Here is a 21201-nt window from a genome sequence, read left to right as displayed (position 1 = left end):
AATCATGGTCCCCAGCCATGTTTTTCACTCCTCTACACAGGAGGCAGCAAGAACAAGCACATATGGCTTGGTTTCACCTGCTGAAGGTGCAGTTTTGAGCTGGTTGAAGTGTAGGCTGCTGCTTACAGAGCAACCAATTGGCTCTCACCTGTACTTTCCTATCTACCACTTGCTGCACGAGTCATCTGACTTCTTACAGGCAGTGGTTATCAGGAGATAACATTTGAAAATAAAACGTACATACACTTATGTTTTTTCAGAGATCATTTCCCATCAGGTTAAATTTTTAAACCTGCTTACTTCTGAGGTGGATGCATGCCAACACCAGAGCAAGGAAAGTGATGGAAACATGTAGCTGGAAGGTAGAACAGGACTTTCTCTTTCCATTGCTCTGTACCACAAGATTCACAGTTGATGACATCAGCCCAGCTTTGGGTGCCTGAGGTTAAGGCATCCATTGCTGCAGAGTTGGTAACCCCAGACAGAGGATGAGGGTAGATGGGGCAGAAGACCATAACCTCTGACCTGGGGTTCTCTGTGTTGTATCACCAGCCCTGATTTTACTAATTTTAAGAGGAGTCATTATCATCCAGAAGCTCTGCCCTATACAAAGTTCCACCATTCAAGATATCAGATATAATAGCAAGTGCATTGTCAGGTGTTTTTTAAGTGGTGTCAAGATTGGCTGAAGATTTTGAGGGTGATCTTGAAATGTAGCAGTGCTTGATTTTCACATTAATTAGGATCCCTCTGCCTTGCAGTTGAAATATGAAGTCTGTCTGCTATTGCACCTCTCAGATAGGCACATTCATGCTCAGTAACAGTATTTAGAGGATGAAAGCAGTGGGAGGTCATTTGACAAAAAGTCAAAAAAATTTTACCAATGATTGAATATGTCTAGAAGCAAGATGATACATCTTTGAAGAGCTTCTCTGAAATGAGCTGTGCTTTTAAAATTCAGAGTATTGAGTAGCATCTGTAATTGCAGGCACTCACCACTTGCACACTTATGGTTTGGTTGCTTCTAAGTGGAAAGTACCAAGCATGGTTAGAGATCTGAGAACTAATTATTCTGGTTGGAAACTGGTCTGCTCTGCAGCAGGTTTAATCTCTGTGGTCAATACTGTGTAAGCAGCTTATGGAGGTAAATGTTACATGTGTCTCTGCCAACCTGGCTAAATAATGCCAGCTGTCTTAACTCTTTTTGAAGATAAATGAGCTGTAATTGGATTTCTGCACTGGATAATTTTAAACAAGAACTATTAGAAGCAGTAGTTGTTACAAAGAAACTCCACAATAGACATATTATGATGAGATATTGCACCTCTCTGAGTGATTTAGTATTTGTCTGTTAAAATCAGGGTTGCAGATTAGAGAGAAACATGCTTTGGTGAGGCAGTTCCGATTTTTTCTTGTTATGTGTGAGCAAACAGAAATGATAATGAAGTTTGGGTTGAGTTGGCTGGAGGGGGAAGGTGCTGCTACTGGGAGTTGCACAATGTCCCACCATTGTGAATTTATTAAAAAAAAAATTGAAAGAAGGGAAAAGATAATTTTCTATCTTTTATATTTCAACAAAACTTTAAAAAATAAAAGCAGACATTATTTTTTCTGCAATAATATACTTAAACCCCCGAAATTTTAGTCAGAAATTGTTTCTCCATACAGACAGTTTTTGTAAGAGGGAGGTAGATATTAAGAGTGGAAAATATAAATTGCAAGAGAATTTTAACCACTCTGCTGAAAATCTTTGGTTATTGAAAAGTATTAGAAGCTTAAAACTGAAAAAAGGAGGGAGAGCAAATTGTGATGTTGCCCACAGTATTTCATTTGCTTGGTGTTGCTACCAAAGACCAGCAAGTGGAGTTTTTTGGGAAGCACAGATAAGAGTTCTCAAATAGTGAAATCTAAATCTTTATATCTTTATATTTAGGGAGCTTTTTGTTTCACCAGTTTGTTTTGAACAAATAAAACACAAGTTTATTTAGCTCTTGAGATGTTTGTGTATTTTTTGACACCAGTATTTAAGCTCTTACATATGAAGCACAGGAATCACTAAAAATTTTAGCCAATTTTTTCCCAAGTTCATGCAGCATTAATTGGTGGTTTCATTTTTGTGTGTTTTGTACCATCTCTACACCATAAAAGGTGGGAATTTTTTCAAATTCATATTATAACTCCTTGTTTTCTTACCATCACTGCTTGATTGCAGTTTTTCTCAGAGGGAGCACTGCTTGATTCTCTCTCACTGGTTTTGAGATCACTCACTGTTTGGTTTTCCATGACTAGTGATTTGCTAATGTTTTTATTCCTTTTTTATTCCCCACAAAGCTTTATCATTAGTTTGTTTTTTCACTTTGCTCATAGCAAAAATTAATTTATTTATGTTTTCTAACTTGGTGGCATTGGTCTTTTTGATTTGATAGAATACTTCTTGTAGAAAAATAATTATAACTCCTCCATTATCCTCCTGGTATTCGCAGTTGCAAAGATCATAAATAAAATACTGAGGAGGTCTTTGGCACCAAAGAAAGGACTGGATCCCTGTAAGAAAGGCACAAACACTTGCAAGGCAGATAACTCTTCATTAATAGCCTAGAAAAGCCGATAGCAAGTTATGAAATCCTACCTCGTTTCCAATGCTGGGAACAAGGAGATGTTACAGCACTGGCTGGAGCTCGGGTCAGGGGCAGCACATGGTGCAGATCTCATCTGTGGTGGGGTTCACCAGCTCTGACATCATTTGTGCTCCTCCAGGATCTTCTCACAGTACAGACTGATCAGTCACTGACAGAACTCAGCTGGGAGTAAGGACATAGCTTTCAAGACCCCCCTGAGCAATATACACTGTTATATCATTAATAAAGCGGTAGTCACAAAACTATAATAATTGCATATGAACAAGATTCATATGCATTTCATATGCATATTCATATTCATATTCATATGCATTTCATATTCATATGCAATTCATATGAACAAGACCTTAGGTTACACACACATACTGATTTTAAGTGTACATTGACTACACATTGGGTAATTATGTAGACTGTGCATGTAGTGATTAATTATACTATTGATTAGGTGCATCTTGATTAAGTAGTGATCATGTAGTATGCATGATACGGAGGCCTGCACCCTAACAAGTAGTTATGTGGGTCACTGCCTCTTCACAAAATAGTCTTCCACTGCAGTCTGCTACAGTAGGTAGATAATTATTTATAAGGTTATTTCTGCAACTGCCAACATTTTGGTTCAAAATAAAGCTGATTTTATGTTTTCTTATCAATTGAAGTATTGCTGTTCTAAGCAGAGGTCACTTAAATAAAATTTTCTTTATAGTTCTGAGGTGCTATGCAATTTTTGGTGTGTCTTGCTGGTACACCCTGACATTCTTCCCAGGCCAGTGCTGTCAGCATCCTGTGTTATGGAGGAATCCTGCTGTGAGCAGTTGTGTTGTATCGTCAGATGAAATGGAGTACAAGTTATGGTTCTTAGTTGCTTAGACCTTTTTCTGACATGTTTGAAACATGTCAGAAAAGTTGAGTAACACCGTGAAAACAGAGTAGCAAAACCTTTTTCTACCCATGGGTCTGCGGCCAGTGAGGCACACTTGTTTCCTGTTTTTGTTTGGGACTAGAAAGTGGCACTTTGTGAAAGAGCATTAGAATCAGATTTCTTAGAATTTTTTTTTCCTTTCTTTTTCGTGTTGTAAAAGACCTCATTTGACCATATGAAAAAGAGATTTCACCTGTAGTTAAAATATGTTATGGTACTAACTCTTTATTTATGTCTGTTCCAAAAATCTTTTTTGTTGGCATTTTAAAATTACAAATCTGATCAATAATCACTTAATTTCATCAGGAATTTGCAAGCTGCAGCACAAAAAATGTTGCAAGGTGATTGTGATGGCAGTCACAAGCCAAGCAAGCTTGACTGCTTGAATAGAGAACTGAGCTGTACAGTTAAGTGCCTACACACCACCAGCACCCACACCATTAGGAAGGCAGGGCTGTAGCCAGAGGAATTAATTTTGTCAAGTTCAGCTTCCTCATGCAGTGGAGGAAATGTGGAGAGACCTTTTGTGGAGGTAGTAACACCAATTCAGACAGGAGGAGGCATTTCCCTGACCCTGGGCTCTCTGTCTGCAGTGGTCCTCAGCTGGTTGCTCTCAGCCATGAGCTTGGCCTCTTGGTTTGCCAGCTGTGGGCAGCTCTCCCTATGCTCTTGGGTCTGGCCAAGGGCCTGGGATGGTGCTGGCTGAACAGCTGAAGGGGTGCAGGAGAACAGCAAGGAGGGGCTGAGGTGCCCTGGCTGTACCTGGAGTTGTGAGCTGCTCATCTTGCAGTCACCCCAGTATTTGTGGTCATTAGTTTTGGTGCTGGCATCTGAGTATGTTAGTTTTAGAGTTTCTGTTCTAGCTTTTGGCTTAAAAGGAGTTAAAGTGCAAAACACCTTTGCTTAATGAAATTAATACAATGCAATCTCTTATGTCAGTAATTTCAGATTACTTGATTATCCTGGTAGCTACTCCTTGCACATTTAAAATAGTTGGTTTGCCCCCATCTGAGTGAATGAAGTAAGGTTCTGGTGGGTGTTCAGGCTGTTTGGAATAACTGGCATTGAGAATACACTCTATTGATATTTTAAAAGACAAAAAAAGAAAGAAAAAAAAAAAAAGAAAAAAAAAAACAAAAAACCACAAACAAACAAAAAATTGACCCAGAGTTGTCTTTACAGTCTGATTACTGGTGAGAAGTCTTCAGTTGTCCCTTTTTCTCAAGAATGCCCCACACATGCAGCTGGCTGGGGAGCTTCATCTCTCCCTGTCCCACTGAGGACAATGATCCGTCATTTTTACTTCTAGACACAGTTGCTGTAACCTTCCATGCTTCAGAGTTATTTTACTAAGATATCTACTACTTAGTCCCATAGTATCAGTAGCTGCCAATAAAACACTGTCTGACTGCTCTTCAGGCTGGTAGGTTGAGAATAATCAGTCTTCAGCATCTTTATATTTAAAGTAGGCTGCCTTAGAGTTAAACTAACCACAACTTCCCTCAAAAGTTACATGCCACAGGAAGGATAAAACTGCTAAGCTTAGCTGATTAGAGGGAGGAACACAGCTCTTCTTTTGCATGGTATAAGACAATGCATACTTTTCTGGAGGGGATAGGATAACCACAATATTGCTGCCTTCCAACAGGTGCAAAACTTTCCTTTTATAGTTCAGCCCTTTGCACAACATCTGTCACAACTGAGGAAAACAAAAGAGGAAGAGGAGAAATTCATACTTCTGCAGTGAGGAAAAATGAATGTAGTTTTGTGAAAAGAAATCTATGCCATGTCTTGACTTTTATTTTAGGAGGATGCTAATGACAGCATTTTGATAAGGGCATAAGTAGAGGACAAGACCAGAGGATTTTAATATAATTTGCTAGTTTTAATGTAAGGCCATTGAGGTTCATGTTGCTTTCCTGTCTAACTTGGACCAATTTGTTAGTCATAAAAGAATGCAGGTTGAAAGGAGCCACTGGGGGTTATTTTGCCCAGCCCTGGAAGTACCAATTTCATCAAGGCTGTGTGAAATCAAGTTTGGAGTATCTCTAAGGACAGATATTTCTGTGCAACCTTTGCCAATGTCTGACTTACCTCATGATGAAAACATGCTTCTTAATGTTTAATTATTTCTTGATGCAGCTCGTGCCTGTTACTGGGTGTTACCATCTTTTCTGTATCTCCCCATTAGGCAGTTGCAGATAAGCAATAATATCTCTCAGTCTGAACCAGCTCAGTTCCCTCTCTCTCTGTAACATGTGCTGCAAGCCCTTTCCACATTTTTGGTGGCGGTCTGCTGGGCTTCTTCAGTACACCAAGTATCTTTCTTGCACTGGTAAAGCCAAAACTTGGTGCAGAATTCCAGGCATGATCTCAGAAGTACTGAATAGAAGTGAAAGATGCTTTTTGAACACTGTCCCATACATGTTTGAGGTCGCACTATTAACTCCTCTTTAACTTGTCCACCAGGAGCTCAGACTTTTTTTGCTGATTTACTTTCTAACCAGGTCATGCCCAACCTTCGCCATTGTGTGGGGTTATTCTAGCTCACTTCTGCATTTGGCTTGCTGAACTTCATGAGGTTCATGTGAGCCCATTTTTCCAACCCATAGAGGTCCAGTTCTTCCTTATTTAGTACCTTGGGGCAAGGTTATCCAAATTTGTCAGTCATGTGGCAAGATTCTAGTTTAGAGAACCTTTCTGCTAATATGGTAGGAAAAGTAGATCAGTATGCTGTTGATCTCATGTGTATAGAGATACCCTGTTCTCTTCTGCCACACATCTCAAACACAGCTGGATTCCCATCCTTTATTTACACTCGCCTTCTTTCCTTCCTTTAGAGTTCGAATGAAATGGTGAACAGCTTTTATCTGACTGTTCACAGGAGAAGAGACAAGATGACTTGAAGGAAAGGGATTTGATGCAGGCCTGTAAAATCACAAGTACTGTGGACAGAGTAAACAGAGAGTCACCATGTTCACTTGTTTCTGGTACAAAAAGCAAGGGACTTCAGATGAAACTAACAGGTGTTGCAAGTGAACAAAAATGCCTCCAGACACCATGGGTAGTTATTCTGTGCAACTTCTTGCTGCAAAACACTGCAGTCACAGACATTTTATTTGAGTTCAAAAAGGGACCAGACTGGCTGATGGAAGAAAACATTGATTGAGGACTGTCATGTGCAAAGATGAGACATCTGCCTCAGGAAGTCCAAAGTTAGACATTGCAGGAAGCCAAGGGAGTATTCTGAGGGGGAAAAAAAATTGAGGAAATATATCTTTGCATTTACTACACGAACAGTAATTCCCATTTTTCTTCAAAGAAGGGTTGCAACTTGGCAGAGTTTGTTGTATTTATTTTGTACCACAGTCTTAGTCTGCAGGCTGAAGATTAGCCAAGACTGTATTAGGAAATATTGCGCTCAGATGAAGTTGTTGTTTTTCAAGTAATTCGTGTGTCTGTTGACACACTGGCTCTGTATTGAGCCAGCACAGTGGGATAGTGCTGAATACAAACCTTAGTTTATCTTCAGTTGTTCCTCTGCTTTGCACCACAGACGTGGTGATAAAAGAGAACAGAGTATGTCACTGCTTTTCAGTTCCTCCAAAAGTGGTCATATAAGGCAAAGATTTTCTTCTCTTTCTCTTCAGCTGCATGCTGTTTATTTTTCCTACATTGCAGGCTGTCTCATAGTTTTATTTGAGTCTCTTAATTCCTTGCTTACCTAAAAGCTTTTAAGTTTTTAAGAACAATGTTAGTCTTAAATGGAATATCTAAAAGAGTTCAAAACCTTCTTTTTCCTTACACTAATGAGTTTGCTGATTTAAGAGGAGTCACTAACCCCTTTTAAGAATTGTGTTATTTGTGGTAGCACATTTACAACTTCAGACAGTTGCTGTCACTGTCTTCTGCTAGACGACCATGCTGCTTACAGGTTCCTCATCGTTATAGCTTTCAGAGCCACAGACCAGACAGTCAGACAGCAATCCCCTGGGAAATACCTGGCCTCTTCTGCTGGGACTGTAAGCCACAGGAGACTGCCGCCTTTATCTCCACAGTTTCAATTAGTCTTCAATACCTTAGAGTCCAAGGCAGCTGAGGGTACTTGCCCTGTTACTGTTTAGTTTTGTGTTCTCAGTGAAACAAAAGATGAAGGTACTAGCTGCTCTTCTGCTGGAAGCATGTGTGGTTTGGAATTTTCCACATGGTGCACCTTTACTTGATCATGTGTTTGACGGTAGATGTCTAACAGCTTTCTTTTCTGGACTTGGACAGAGACAGCCAAAATGTACCATTTGGTCACCATCATAATCTTTACTTCCTATATGCTCTGTCACATTCCCTACCAGGTAAGATTTGAGAGAGATGTCAGCAGTGGACATGCAGTGTTAGTACTAGAAATGGGACTCCACATAGTTGGAGTCCTCTTAGCAACCGCCTAGCCTGACATTCCAAAGTGTAGAAATAAAAGATATTCTGTTGTCTTTTTCAAGAACATGTTTCAAGATCCTGACTAGACTTCACCTTCCAAATAGAGACCCAGTTTTACTGAAATGCTCCAGTCAGATCTTTACAATGAGCAAGCCATTTGAACCTACTGCTACTTGTCAGCTGCTTTATTTGTATGTGAAAAGCATGAAAGAATCCCAGGTTTATTTGACCGTTTACCACACAGAAAGGAACATTGCTTAGAAGGTTTGAAAAGCTTTCCCCCCTAAAAAAGCTTATTTTTTCTTGCAAAGCTCACACTGCTACAAACCACAAGTTGGATAAGGGCATTATGGAGGAAACCAGTTGTTTGAGAACAGCTGTAATTTTCCACTCTCACTGTTCTCCTTTGGTCCAGGTAACGCAGCAGGTTGTTACCATCTCTCTGGTGATGGCTGCCAGACCCATGCCACAGCTGGTACAAGGAACAGGACAGATGCTCTCTAAATGTTTTGCTTCAGTGCAGTGTCCCAAGCCAAGTAAATCCCCCACTGCTACTTCTGGCAGATGACAGAAAACAGTCTCCTCATTGACACAAGTGTGCTTGAGCTGCAAGTGCATCCTGACAAGGACTGAGGAGGAGCAGTGGCATCAGCTGCCACAGATATGAATTGTTATTGTCCCTGTATGTCGGTGCTTGTAGGACTTTTGTCAGGAAACTGAGCTTATCTTAGCTTTTAAAGGTTTTTATTTTATTGCTTTCTTCAGCGTCTGAGAAACATTTAAATAACGAGAAAAAATTAGCTTTTCTCAAACCTGTATCTAACTGGACTCACGCTAGAGCAGTATTTTGATGTAAAGTTGGCTTTTTGGGAATGCTGATATGATTCAGAAACAAAATCCAAAACTGAAAATAACAGAATTGCTAATGTGGGAATAGAGAAAGATGTTCAGTAGAAATCTTCACTTTGGCTCCACTTAAAAGAGTATGTTACCTGCAGTATGTAGTGTTTTATTACATATTTAAGTTACATTTTACAGACAAATATAAAAAAAGGCTTCTTGTCTTTAAGATTTTATAATCACCATTAGATGAAATACATTCTAAACCCCCCCAAAAGCCTAGACATTAGTAGAATAAAATAAGCTTGTACTAGTGAGATGTTAACAATACTTACATTTTATTTCTACCACTTCTAGGTATTAATGAGTGGTCTGTCTGTGATTTTATCTGGTTACCTTTTGCTTAATTCAATAGGAGCACATTCTTAAATAATATTTTAAAATAGTTTATTAAAAAAGCTGACAAGAACAGAACCATTAAAACATACAGAATTAAGTAGAACTTCTCCTGATAAAAGTTTTTCTTCTTACACTGCTTTTCTGCATAGTGTCTTTTAGAATTAGAAAAGTGAGAATTAGTATTTTAGAATTAGGAACTCAATTTTGGCAGTCTTAAGTGGTATGAAATATAGAGGGGTTTGTGGTTTCTTTGCCATAAAAAAGTAATTGTTAATTTAATGTTTCCGTACTGCTCTTCAGGTACAACCCTTCCATATTTGCAGACAGGCAGAGGTCAACATGTGAGGAAAGAAGGAATGGCAAAGATGACAAATGTATTGTGTTTGTTTGACTTCCAGTACAACCTCAGTGTCAGAGAAATATAAATCTGAAATAAATAACATCTGACATCTGGCGTAGCTTTTACTGATGATTATCAGGCACTCTTTAATTTTCCATCACAACCTCCTGGTTGAGTTACCAAGTTATGCTGGGCAGTGAAGGCATATTAGTAAGATGGAACACTAAAGAAAGGATAGAGAGGCCAAGAATAAAGTAGGGAAGGAAACTGAGTAGTGACGGAAGGGCACATCAGCAGGAACCCAGGGCTTGCATCCTGGATTCTCAGCTGGTATTGAGCTGATTCCAGCAGGATATGTTTAAGTCATTTGGTCTATTTCCTGAGCCAATTTCAGCGTGCCTAAAGGGATCCCAGATATGCTGTATGAAGGCATGATAGGAAAACTTGTTCTTTCCCAGCCAGTTCTGCTGGTCTCATTTATTGATCTCTCAGGTAAACAGTGCTTGAAGAGAGGTAGCCATCTCACAACATCAAAATTAATCCATTAATTTACTTTTTGGTGGTCTCAACTATGAATATTTATTCATGTTTCTAAAGCATTTGTCTTGTGTCCATATCCTACTTCAGCAGAAGTTCTGAAGAACACTCTATCACTGTTCTTTTAACTGAAATGGTGCAGTTTTCACATTACAGTCTCTTGCTTCAATTTGTGTTTATAAATAATCTATGTACAACAGAGTAGAGAGAGACTTTTTACAATACACACTAGAAAGGAAAGTTTTCCTTTAGGAAAAGGAATAAAGTGGTAACACTCCTTGTGAAGATGAGTGATTTAACATACAGGAAATGTTCAGTGTTGGGGAGAACCAAACAGTTCATTATCTTTTCATGTGTTATATTTGATAATGTTTTCTATGTGAATTATCCAATAAGGCATTTTTGGTCCAAAGATTGTAAAATGCAGTTTCACCTCCAAAGGGCTATAAACTAAATACTTGTCATAGCCAAATGAGCAAAGAAGTTGTCCATTTTATCTCAAAATTTTATTTCCTGTGTTTGTGTGACTGGGCCAACAAACCATTGCTGTAACTGGAGCTCAGCTAGAAGTCTTGAAATTTTCAGATGTTCTGGTTGTAGTTGGTATGAATTGTAAGCTATATTTGTGCTCAATCCAAACTGTGATTTGACTCTGCTTGAATTAGTAGCATACAGGCATGTGTATGTGCAGCATAGAATCTGAACATTCACAATGGTACGTATTTCCTGGAAAAAATTAGAGATCAGTCAAAAGGATACAGCAAGAAGATTATAATGCTGAGTTTTCCTGCTCTCCTGTGACAAATCTTTTTCAGTCCATCACTCCTTGATTCCCTGACATCCTGAGAAACAGAATTTTACTTGAGCTGCTGCAGGGGAGCAGTAAGAGTTTTTGCTATGGACCCTGCATTTTTAGTTTTGGTCCATTGTGTTGTACTACAGACTTTATTTTTCAGGTAGCTTTCCATTGGAAGACTTAGCAAGTACCGTCATCTGTGTTTCTCCTGCATCACGTGAGCTTTCTTCATGATGTGACCTGGCAGCACTTGAAATTGATACACTCACTTGTCGTCTCAATATTTTCAGTACAGTTCTCTTGTATCCTTTGCATGCAAAGAAATAGATGAAAGGATCTAGGCAGCAGTTAAAATTCATCAGAAATACAGTATAATGGAGTGACTTCTGGAAAATTTTCTTTTCACCACACAAGGGCTCTTGCTGAAGTTTCTTAATCATGTGTTGTATGATTGCAACATGATAAGGAGTGAAGCAGATGACAAACACTATAATTACAAATATGATTGTATTGATGGCTTTTTTGTTTATCCCTGATTTTTCAGTCAGTGGATTTTCCTTGGCTGTTTGAAGAAGTTTGCAGCTGATTTGAGAGTAGCAAAATAGAATAATCCCCAGGGGAATAAGGTACCCTATTAAACAGGCAGCAAGAAGTATAAATGGTAGATGTTCTATTTTCTCAAAGTTTGGATATTCCATACATGTAGTCCTTTCATTTTCTTCATGTGACATGGATTGTATAAGTAATGGGAAAGTTTGACTAAATACAAGAAACCAGACAAAGACACAAATGCCTTTGGCATATTTAATCCTTCTGATCTTGTATCGGAAGGGGTGGACAACAGCGAAGAACCTGTCGATGCTCAGGCACGTCATGAAGTTCACACCTGCGTAGGTGTTGATGTAGAACAGGAGGGCAGTGATGCGACACAGCGCTTCTCCAAAGGGCCAGTGAAATCCCATGGCATAGTAGGCTATCCTGGTTGGCAAGGCAATGCAGAACAGCAGGTCGGAGAAGACGAGATTTGTTGAATAGAGGGTAGTGGAGTTGATCTTCTTTCTGTTTTTAAAAATGACAGTGAGGGCAATGGTGTTTCCAAGCACCCCAAGAATCAAAATGGAGCCGTAGAAGACAGACAGTAATACCCGTGCTGTGTCTTTGTGCTCGTATAAGTCACAGGTGGAAATGTTGGTCTCAGAGGCTGTGAAAGGGTCCATTTCTGCAACCACTGTTGTTGAAGGAAGCTCAGTAGACCTAACATGAAAAAAAAAACAGCAAAAGGGAACATTTTGTAAGAAATGTAGATAAACTACTTCTACATAACAATGGACGGCGTCTGTTGCAAAATAAGACTAAAAAACATGAAATGAAACTTGATTGCTGTGAAATACTTTTCAAGACTCTCTCTGAAAACAAACAAACAGAGGCCTCTTTTTGGCTTTTCTGTTTTGATCCCAATTGCATCTCTAATAAAGAAAATCAGACGGGGGCAATGTAATGAACCCGGGATGTAGTATATTTGGAAAGTGAAGTCTATGGATGCTCAGGAGATGGGAGACTGTTTAAAGCAACCTGAGGAGAAAAAAGAGTCTGAAGAAACTACACGATAAAGCATCACACAAAGTCCCCAAGGATCAGACAAGCAGACAAAATGTTTTAAATGCATTTTAGTTGATTTTAAGGGCATTTTTGTTCCTAACAATTTGCATTGTGCTTTAACTTGTTTAGAGAAACTTTTTTTTTTTCTCAGCATTCTTATCATATTGACATAATAATAAATTCATAGATTATTTAGGTTTGAAAAGATCTTTAAGATCATAGATTCCAACCATAATAACTTGTTTAATTCTAGTTTTAAGAATTGGCTTTCAGAATCTAATTCAAATATTGTTACATGCATAAATTCTTAAGACTACTACTTTAATCACTCTTTAGTGACCCTGTTAAAGAGGTCAGATGCAGGTGAACCTGAACATAGTGCAGGTGAACTATTTTTACACTTTGTCAATTTAGTAGATTTTAGAAATTGTTTCATCTGTACAGTCATAAGTAGCATAGAAAAGTTGCAAAGTGGCAGTGAATTGAGCATTTAAAAATATCTTAAAATGATCCAGCAGAATTACAGAAATGAAAATAACCCATCCTGGTGATACTACTCACAGTGCAAACATTCTCTAGGTCTGCTGTTACCTGGCAGTTGTACAGTGTAAGCATGAAACTCAGAAAGGATGGGGCATCTCATGTTACTCCTCGGGCAGCTGTTTACAAAAGGTGCCTCTTAGAGGCACCATTTATGAATTTAAACAGCAATCAAAACAAGATTGCTTCTGTTTCAACAAAGAATACTACCTGAAGATAAAAGCTGTTGCACTTGGAATTTTAAGTCTGTTTTGTACTTTTAATTAACATGTCCGTGTTATTTCTGAGGATCTGTCATTCAACACACAATATTTACAAGCAACTGTAGCCTGTTGCACTTCCAAGAAGTCTTACTGGGAAATATATCTCAGTTTTAAGGGATTTAAACCACACATTTTAGAAGGCTTTCATTACCCTTTTATTAACTTGTGAAAGCATGATCCTCAAATCCTCATGATTTGAAGAGATTGTCCTGCTTATTTCAGGGTGTTTAAAATTAATGGTTCTCTGTAAATGGTAAACCTGCAGATAGTGGATGATGTGTATTAAAATATGTAAATTAGTTACATTACATGTTTAAGGTAGACATTTGACTTCCAGGTAGTACATTAAATCTGTGTTTGCCGCATTCTGTAGACAGGAGGGAAGACAGGTGGGTGATTTCTGACTGATAGATGTACAATGTTCTGATTCTTAGATATTTGTAAAGTAAGTACTGTCTGTCAGGAGGTGAGAATACTGCATTCAGGGTTGTATGTCAAATCTGAAGTGGGAGATCTGTGCCTTGAATAAGGGAACTAATCTGGTAAGTAACAACTCCAGCTGTAGTGCAGATTTAAAAATGTCAGTAATTTTGTATTAGTTAATTCTGCATTGTTTACGCTCTTGGTGCTAGTGTGTTTGGTGATTGATTAATGCAGTAGTTATTACCCTGAGGATAGTTCTGGTATGATTTCCTCCCATCTTTTCCCTTGTAGAAGTGTTTAGGATGGCTTTTGTTTTACCTAAGTGTAACAGGCTGCTTTTTGCATAAAATGGTGTGGGTTTGTGTAGGTGCCTGTATATGGGTCAGTGAAGTATTTTGTTTTGTTTCTCATATTTAAATGCTTCTAATTCTTGTTCACACTCCCAGTATCACATCTATCTTCTATAATATCTTTCTTGAAATTTAGGTAAAATAATTTTGTCAACGTATTTAGGAAAGGATAATCTAAGATTTGTGATAAGCAGTTCAATTGCAGTAACTAGCTACAGCATATTAAGTACATAATTTTATTTTTGCTTTAAACTTGTAATAGTTATGGTTCAAAAATACTGCAAACAATTGTCACATCCGTTCATATATCTTTCTATAAACATTTGTAAAATGTAGAATATCTACACATTGAACACATTGAACTGCAGTTTAGGAAAACAGCTATATTCAGTAAAATATGTTGTTTTTACATCAAGAGTAGAATTTCATAAATTGCACGTTACCTAATTTTGTTCTATTAAGTTGGATCTTTAATACAATAAATTAATCTATAACTTGTTCAAAATCGGGTGTTCATCCCACATATAACTGTAACTATATTGAGGAGTCCTAGTTGAGACAGTGTTTGTATCTATCTATGATGGTAGCATGGATATATATTGGGGGCAGTTCCATGGCAGGACAAACTGGCCCCAAATGGATGAGGAGAAAGCTGAGGGAGCACAGCTCATGGATGGATCTTGCAGGGCAGTGTGTGGTCAGCCAAGCTGTGCTCCTTGGCTGGCTCTTCTGCCTGCTGTGGGAGTCAGCCCTAGGGGCAAGAAGTATTCTTTTCGATCTTCTATTGTCCTCAAAATATTTTGACTGTTCATGTAGGGAACACATTTTACAATGCTGTAGATAAGTATTAGTGTTTTCTCTAGCTGTAAGTACATATGGGCATTTTTGAGAGTCACTAAGGTGTTTAGATGCTACAGTACCTGAAGAGAAAAGAGAGAGAGATTTTATCTGGTTTGTGGCCCAAACAGATAATAAAGTTGATCACCATAATATGCGTCACCCAAGCTGTGGTAACTTCTTTGTACTTCTGAACTCTAACTATTGTTGGACGAACTCCATTCACCTCAGCAAGTATTTCACATTTTCTTGGCAATCTTGGAGAGGGCTTCATTAAAAATAATATTTTCTTCCTGAAAGGTGTCTGGACTATTAAGTAAGATAAGACATTTAAAAAAAAAACCTATTCCTTGTGTCAGACTGCTGTTTATTTCTTCACAGCAATCTTGGCAGCAATCCACTTATTATACATACAGCATATGACATCCTCTACAGAATGTATCTAAAAAAAGAACATTTTGAATACTTTTTGTGAGCTTTGCATAATTGGAGAATAAATGAAGAATTTTACATCCTTACTACTGCAAACCTCAGACTAGCTGGATATGAATGACTCTGTTTTAAAGAGCTGTGTGCCTGAATAGCTCGTGAAAACATGGCCATTTACTGTCCCAAATCCAGCTGCACTAATGAATTTACCCTCTAGAATCACTACTAAAACTTTTGCTCTTCTAGATTGTTGGATTGAAGCCCCTTCCAATGACTTTCCAGGTTTATTAATGATACTGCTTTGAAGTATATACGTGGAAGAAAGATAATATTAATTTCCCTTGCCAATTAAATAATTTTAGAAAACAGTACCAAAGGTTTTTGGCTTAGAGTTACATGCCAAAATGTTAAGGTATAAAATATTGAAAATTCCTGTCTGTAAGAGATATGCAGAAGGTTGTAAAGAAGGTTGTTCAGGTTTTCACATTTTCAGTCTATAAACACTCAGTGCCACAGACCCTCTTCCTCATTTAATGTAATCTTCTATAAAGTTCAGATTATATTATTTTAGTTATTTTACATGAATTCTGGTAACGTTTCATTTAAAGTGTACTTTCTAAGATGTTGTTTGTCTTGGAGAACTGAAGAGAAAGCAAATTACCCATTTGGACTCCAGTCTTTGGTCAGTCAACATCCCAGTTAAAAAATGTGTATGTCTCTTACTTAAATGTCTCTAAAAGTAATATGCAATTGCTGTTTTCATTGAGTCTCTTTACCTTTACACAATCTCATGGTTTGAGCAATTTGAGTTAAGCTTCTCAAATATTTCACCACAAGGTGAAATGTTCCCATGATGTCTGTTGTAACACCAGCTGAGTCCCACATAGGACTTGGGGTTACAGATGCCTCTTGTATTAGTGTGCCTGGAGGCAAACTCACCACTACATCCCTGCTTTTTCAGCTCAGTGGATTATGGATGCAAGATAGAGTTGTGTAGCATTGCACTGGGAGTTTGTGAAGTTAGTTCACTGTGATCCAGGAGTATTTCTCTGATTGACTCTATCACAGGATATCCCTGGTGGAAGGGCATGGCCATTGGTCTCTGCTTTGACGTGGGAGGACCTTATGCCTGGGAGAGTTGAAAATTAATTTTACTGTTAAATACTATGCCCAAGTTTGCAACCAGTGCAAGTTTTTCTATATTGTTCTTTCCCTTGCCATTTTCAAGTCTTAGCACTATGTTTGCTTTCTGACCAGCAAATTCTACCTCTTGAGATTTGTTAGCTAGGCAGCTGCTAGTATATTCTTTGTGCTTGTTTGACAGCAATAGCATCCATCTGGGGAAAGAATTCACAGCACAATGGCAAACTGCTTGCAAAATCTAGCATTTCTGAAATCTGTGCAGATGTCTTTTTAAACCAATATTGTAATCTCATCAAAGAAGGAAAAATAGCTTGTGTATGAGATTATGTTGTATGAAAACATTTGACTGGCATTAGTCGTTTGTTTTATGTTTATACATTTGTTTTGTGTTTAATCCCCCCAGCAAAAAGTGTTTGATGAACAGGATGGTGACTCCAGTCTGGAAGTACTGTGTAATCCAAAGCTCTGCTTCATAGACATATTCATGTATGATGACCTTTATATGTAGTATCATAATATTACATTTAACTCTTGAGAAGCATATACTTAAGATGTTAGCCAGCACTTGCTGTGTTACACCTTAGATTACATGGGTTGGGATTGTGTGCAAGCAGTGGTACAAAGCTCTCTCTGTGTGCTAAATGAAATTTCTTCTTATTCTCATCTGCTTTTGCTGAGGAGCACCATCTGTCTTTTTGGCAGAACAGGGGATATATAGAAGGCTTTTACTGTGTATTCTAATCTAATATGTGATTTCTCTGTGTCTCTTCATAATTTTCATTCTTTGAAGATTAATCCCCAGTCCATTTTTCCCTGGTCCAGTTGCTAATTTAAGGATAATAATTATATTCTTGGAAAAGCCCAGCAGTTCATTAGAAATATCTCTCCTGGCTCTCTATGCATAGTCTGGTTTAATCACTGTGAGATGGACAATATTTCTTTAACAAATCATGTTGGGGGTTAATGTTGTTTTTCTATGTATAAAGAGTATAAATTATTTTAAAGGAATGATCAGGAAAGAGACTTCCCTTCCCTGCAAGATTCACTGATCTTACAGTCCTCTATAGATAAAATCTGTGTAGGTCTTACATTGTTTTAGAGCAGTAGAAGGTGGGAAATATGCAGTGTTGTAGTTTTGTAGGTTTAATTTTTTCCTTAATCTCAAATTATTTTTTTTCTGTTGACCAGCTATATTTACTGTTTGTATGTCTATTTTACCGTATGGGTGATCTTTATTGTAGAGTGTTCCCTCTGTTTGAGAAAAAGCCTTGATTCAACCAAGTTATATAGATTAAAAAGTGTGTTCTTTTATATTAATATTAAAATATTTAATATTAAAAAGTTGCATAGTAGAATGCTTTGTTAAAATAGAAAGAACATTTACCTAAGGTACATAATACGGTAATGTGGACTGGCAGCTGGGGACTGCACCTAGTTTAATAAAAGCTGAGCTGAGAGATGGGCATGTCCTAAAGCTTTCTCTTGCTTTCTAACATTTTAACACTCATAAACTTCTAGTGTTTATGTTAATTTTTTTTTTCAAAATTCGTTGAGTTTTGTGTTCTAAAGTCCGATGGGTCAACCTGATGACCTGAAGATTGAGTCTTCAGGTCACAACCCACAGCTAATTTTGATGAGAAAGTTTCTAGTCTAGTGCTTTTATTCCTCTTTGGTACAGATCCAAATTTGTTAGCATAGCAAACCCAAATTTGTAATGCAGACATCAGAGAATCCCAAATATGTATTTCATTAATTAAATTGTCTTAACAGTGGCTATAAAGAATTAGAATATTCTTTAGCTGCCTAACAGAATATGCAAGTGCACAAGGCTGTGGGATCTTCATGGTCCTTGTCCACTACCATTGTAATAGTAATAGTAGTGTCTATTACTATTTGTAATTGTAATTACTATTTTAATAATAATAGTAATGTCTATTACTATTTGTAATTTTAATTACTATTGTCATTATAATAGTAATGTCTATTACTGTAGATTTTGCATGACAGTTGTTGTATGACAGTTATATTTAGTGCTAAAAATAATAGAAACTACAGTAAGTGAGATGAAAATAAAAGAAGTTGAGTTGAAGTGCTGGATAACTTTTTAAAGAAAAAGTGGAAGTCATTTGAAGGGTACATCCTGCTCTTATCTGTTGGATTTCTCTCTACAAGGGTGATCTGTTGTATAAAGTGAGAACTTTCTAACATAAATAGTATCTGCCAAAAACACAACTAATGTGAAGAGCTCTGCTGATGCTAAGATGATTAGCTTTCCTTCAGTTTATACTTGCTTAAGTATACTAAATGTAAAAAGGAGAGAGCCTAAAACTAGAGCAAATAAGCAAAATAAATGTGTGAGCCACTGAAAATTACATTCTTCTCAGCAGAAGAAAAATGTAGTCAAATGAGGATTTGCATTTTAGTACTAGAAGACATGATCACCTTTTTGAGTTTGGGGTTTTTTTTTCTGAGTTGTGTGAAACCCTTACAGGTATAGTATTTAACCTTAGGGTTTACAGCTTCAGGTTACAGTTTCTATATTAAGTTTATTATTCTCTATACATGCTCCTGAGTCTTTTGACTGGAAAAGAGTAAGATTTGAGCTCTTAAAGACTAATTGCCAGGTAAATTTCCAATCCCCTTGTCTCTTCAGGAGCAGCCATGAGAATGTTAAACAGATTTCTTGTATTCTGTGCTCAGATACAGACTGTTCAGCAGTATGTCTTGTTTTGCCAGTATAATAGGAAAAATGTATCCTTTTAAATTGGGAAGGTGTATAAAAATCATACCACTTGTAATATTTCTTCAGTTTTGTGGCACAAAGATCAGTAATAAGGAAAAAGATGTTTGGTCATTGCAATTCAGAAGAAGAAAGCCTTCTAAAAACCTTGAAAGAAATGTGCACTAGAAGTTAAAAGAGAAATTAGCTCATAAAGCTTTGAATTCTTAAAATGCTCTGTTGCAATGTTCAGACATGAGAAGAGTGAGGAGTTTTCAAGCTGATAATAAAGGCTGTTTCCATAGACGAGGAACACATGTGATAGGAGCAGGCTGTGCATTCTCAACCACAGTATGGATTTGTTTTAAGGCTTTCTCTTACTATTATTCTGTGAGGTTCAGTGACTTTAGAGCTTCAGTGCTTTCCTTACTACTTCTACAGTAGTTAATGCTACATTAGCATAATTTAAATTAGTGTTGCTAAAAAAATGTCTAAGTTAAGGCAGTATGAAATGTTTCCCTGTGATTGTCAGAAGGCTGTATTATAAGAAAGGATTTGGAATAACTTGTTGATACTGTAGATCAACAGATCTTTTAAGTGGAAAATAACTAGCAGCATATTAATATGGGAATATAAAATACCAGAGAATTTCTTCCATGGGCTTTCCCATACAAAGATTATTTATCCTTACTACCACATGAAAATAGCCAGTAAAATGCAAAAAAGGAAATATTTTTGAGTTGTTTGCTGTTGCTCAGTGGCAAAGGAAAAAAGTTAAAAGTTAGTTCTTTTCTGTACTTACATCTTTGTAGCTTCTTGGATCCTCTGAGCAGTTAAGGGCATTAACAGGATGACTTGACTGCGAAGGTTTACTCTGGCACATTGTTCTCAAGAGTGATTACGTTAGTCTTTTGTGGGAGGGGTAGGTACTTAAAATGCCGGTCTTGATTTGCTGCCTGCTGTTTTATGGGATGTGAAAGCATCTATTTTTGATCCTTTTGCAATTAGTCTGTTCAAAGAGAGTAATTACAAACACTTCCCCCTCCCTCCTGAAGTTACGCATTACTGACTTTCGCAGAAGGGACTTTACCCAGAGGTTTACTTAACTAACTGCTGAACAACTAAAATCCCTTTCATTTGTGAAAAACTTTTGTTTATATGCCATCTGCATTTAAAAATACCCTAATTTACAGCAAAAAGCCGAGTGATTAATACGTGCTTTAAAACTTCTTACCGAAGAGATCTGATGCAGCAGGAGGAAACCTCAAAAACGAGCCATGCCCAGATGCTGTGTGCCTGTGGACATTCCCCGCACGGTTTTACTATCGTAATGACGAGGATTTACAGAAATGCCTTTCAAAAATATATGAAGGAGTTAAAGAACTCTGGGATTTTGAGATATTAGTAAGAATGTCTGCCTTTGTAAGCTATTTATTACATTTTAAGCAGTGATAATGATAATAATAATAACAACAATAATGATAATAATGAAAAATGTAAGGTAAGTACATTAAAGATAAAAAGCTTCTAAAACACAAATCTGATTCCCCTAAAATAATATTGACAAGAAAGAGTGGCTAGGGAGTAGGAAAGGAATAGGATGTCAAATTGTGAGTTAACCCATTTGTACCTGAAATAACCTTGTTAATGAGTGAAGAAGTTTTAATGTAAGAGTTAAACTGTGTGTTTGTTAAGAGGGTTTGGAGATCAGAGATAGATGGAAAATCCTTTCTTTTGCTGTTAGAGGCTGTGGTTGAGAGTTACCTGGGATTTTCCCCAAAAACTGATACTGATCATTCATGACTGCAAAGGACTGTTTCATGACCTCATTTAGTGGCCTGATTTTAAACAACCGACGAGGCATGATAAGGCTATTTTTGGCGGGTCCAACCCATGCAGAGTGTAGGATGCCTCTTTGGAAATGTTAGAGCTGTGTTCACAGCAAAGGTGTTTGCTGACATTGAAGTGATGAAGGTGTGTAGAGAGATAGGATCTCT

The 21201-nt window shown here is 37.5% G+C and overlaps 2 protein-coding genes across 2 annotated transcripts in view; one reads left to right on the top strand and one right to left on the bottom strand.

The window, feature by feature from the left end:
• The window catches only part of UBAC2 (UBA domain containing 2), an 87665-nt gene that overhangs the window by 30424 nt on the left and 36040 nt on the right, over positions 1-21201 (top strand). The gene's annotated exons all lie outside the window — the stretch shown is intronic.
• Positions 9270-20080, bottom strand: LOC310906106 (G-protein coupled receptor 183-like). The gene is made up of 2 exons (XM_083855154.1): positions 20007-20080; positions 9270-12155 (listed from the first exon to the last, which is right to left on the bottom strand). The coding sequence occupies exons 1-2, from the start codon at positions 20045-20047 to the stop codon at positions 11051-11053; spliced, it is 1146 nt and encodes a 381-aa protein (XP_083711280.1). The 5' UTR covers positions 20048-20080; the 3' UTR covers positions 9270-11050.

The sequence above is a fragment of the Zosterops lateralis genome (assembly GCF_965231275.1).
Source record: "Zosterops lateralis genome assembly, chromosome: 2".
NCBI lineage: Eukaryota > Metazoa > Chordata > Aves > Passeriformes > Zosteropidae > Zosterops > Zosterops lateralis.
The sequence above is the reverse complement of the archived record's forward strand: the minus strand, read 5'-3'. Positions and strand labels throughout refer to the sequence as shown.

Excerpts from the sequence above, each read along its gene's own strand:
- LOC310906106 (XM_083855154.1), bottom strand. The coding sequence starts at position 20,047 with ATGCCCTTAACTGCTCAGAGGATCCAAGAAGCTACAAAGAT. Across the intron at positions 12,156-20,006 it reads ATCCAAGAAGCTACAAAGAT|GTCTACTGAGCTTCCTTCAA; the intron begins GTAAGTACAGAA and ends TTTTCATGTTAG.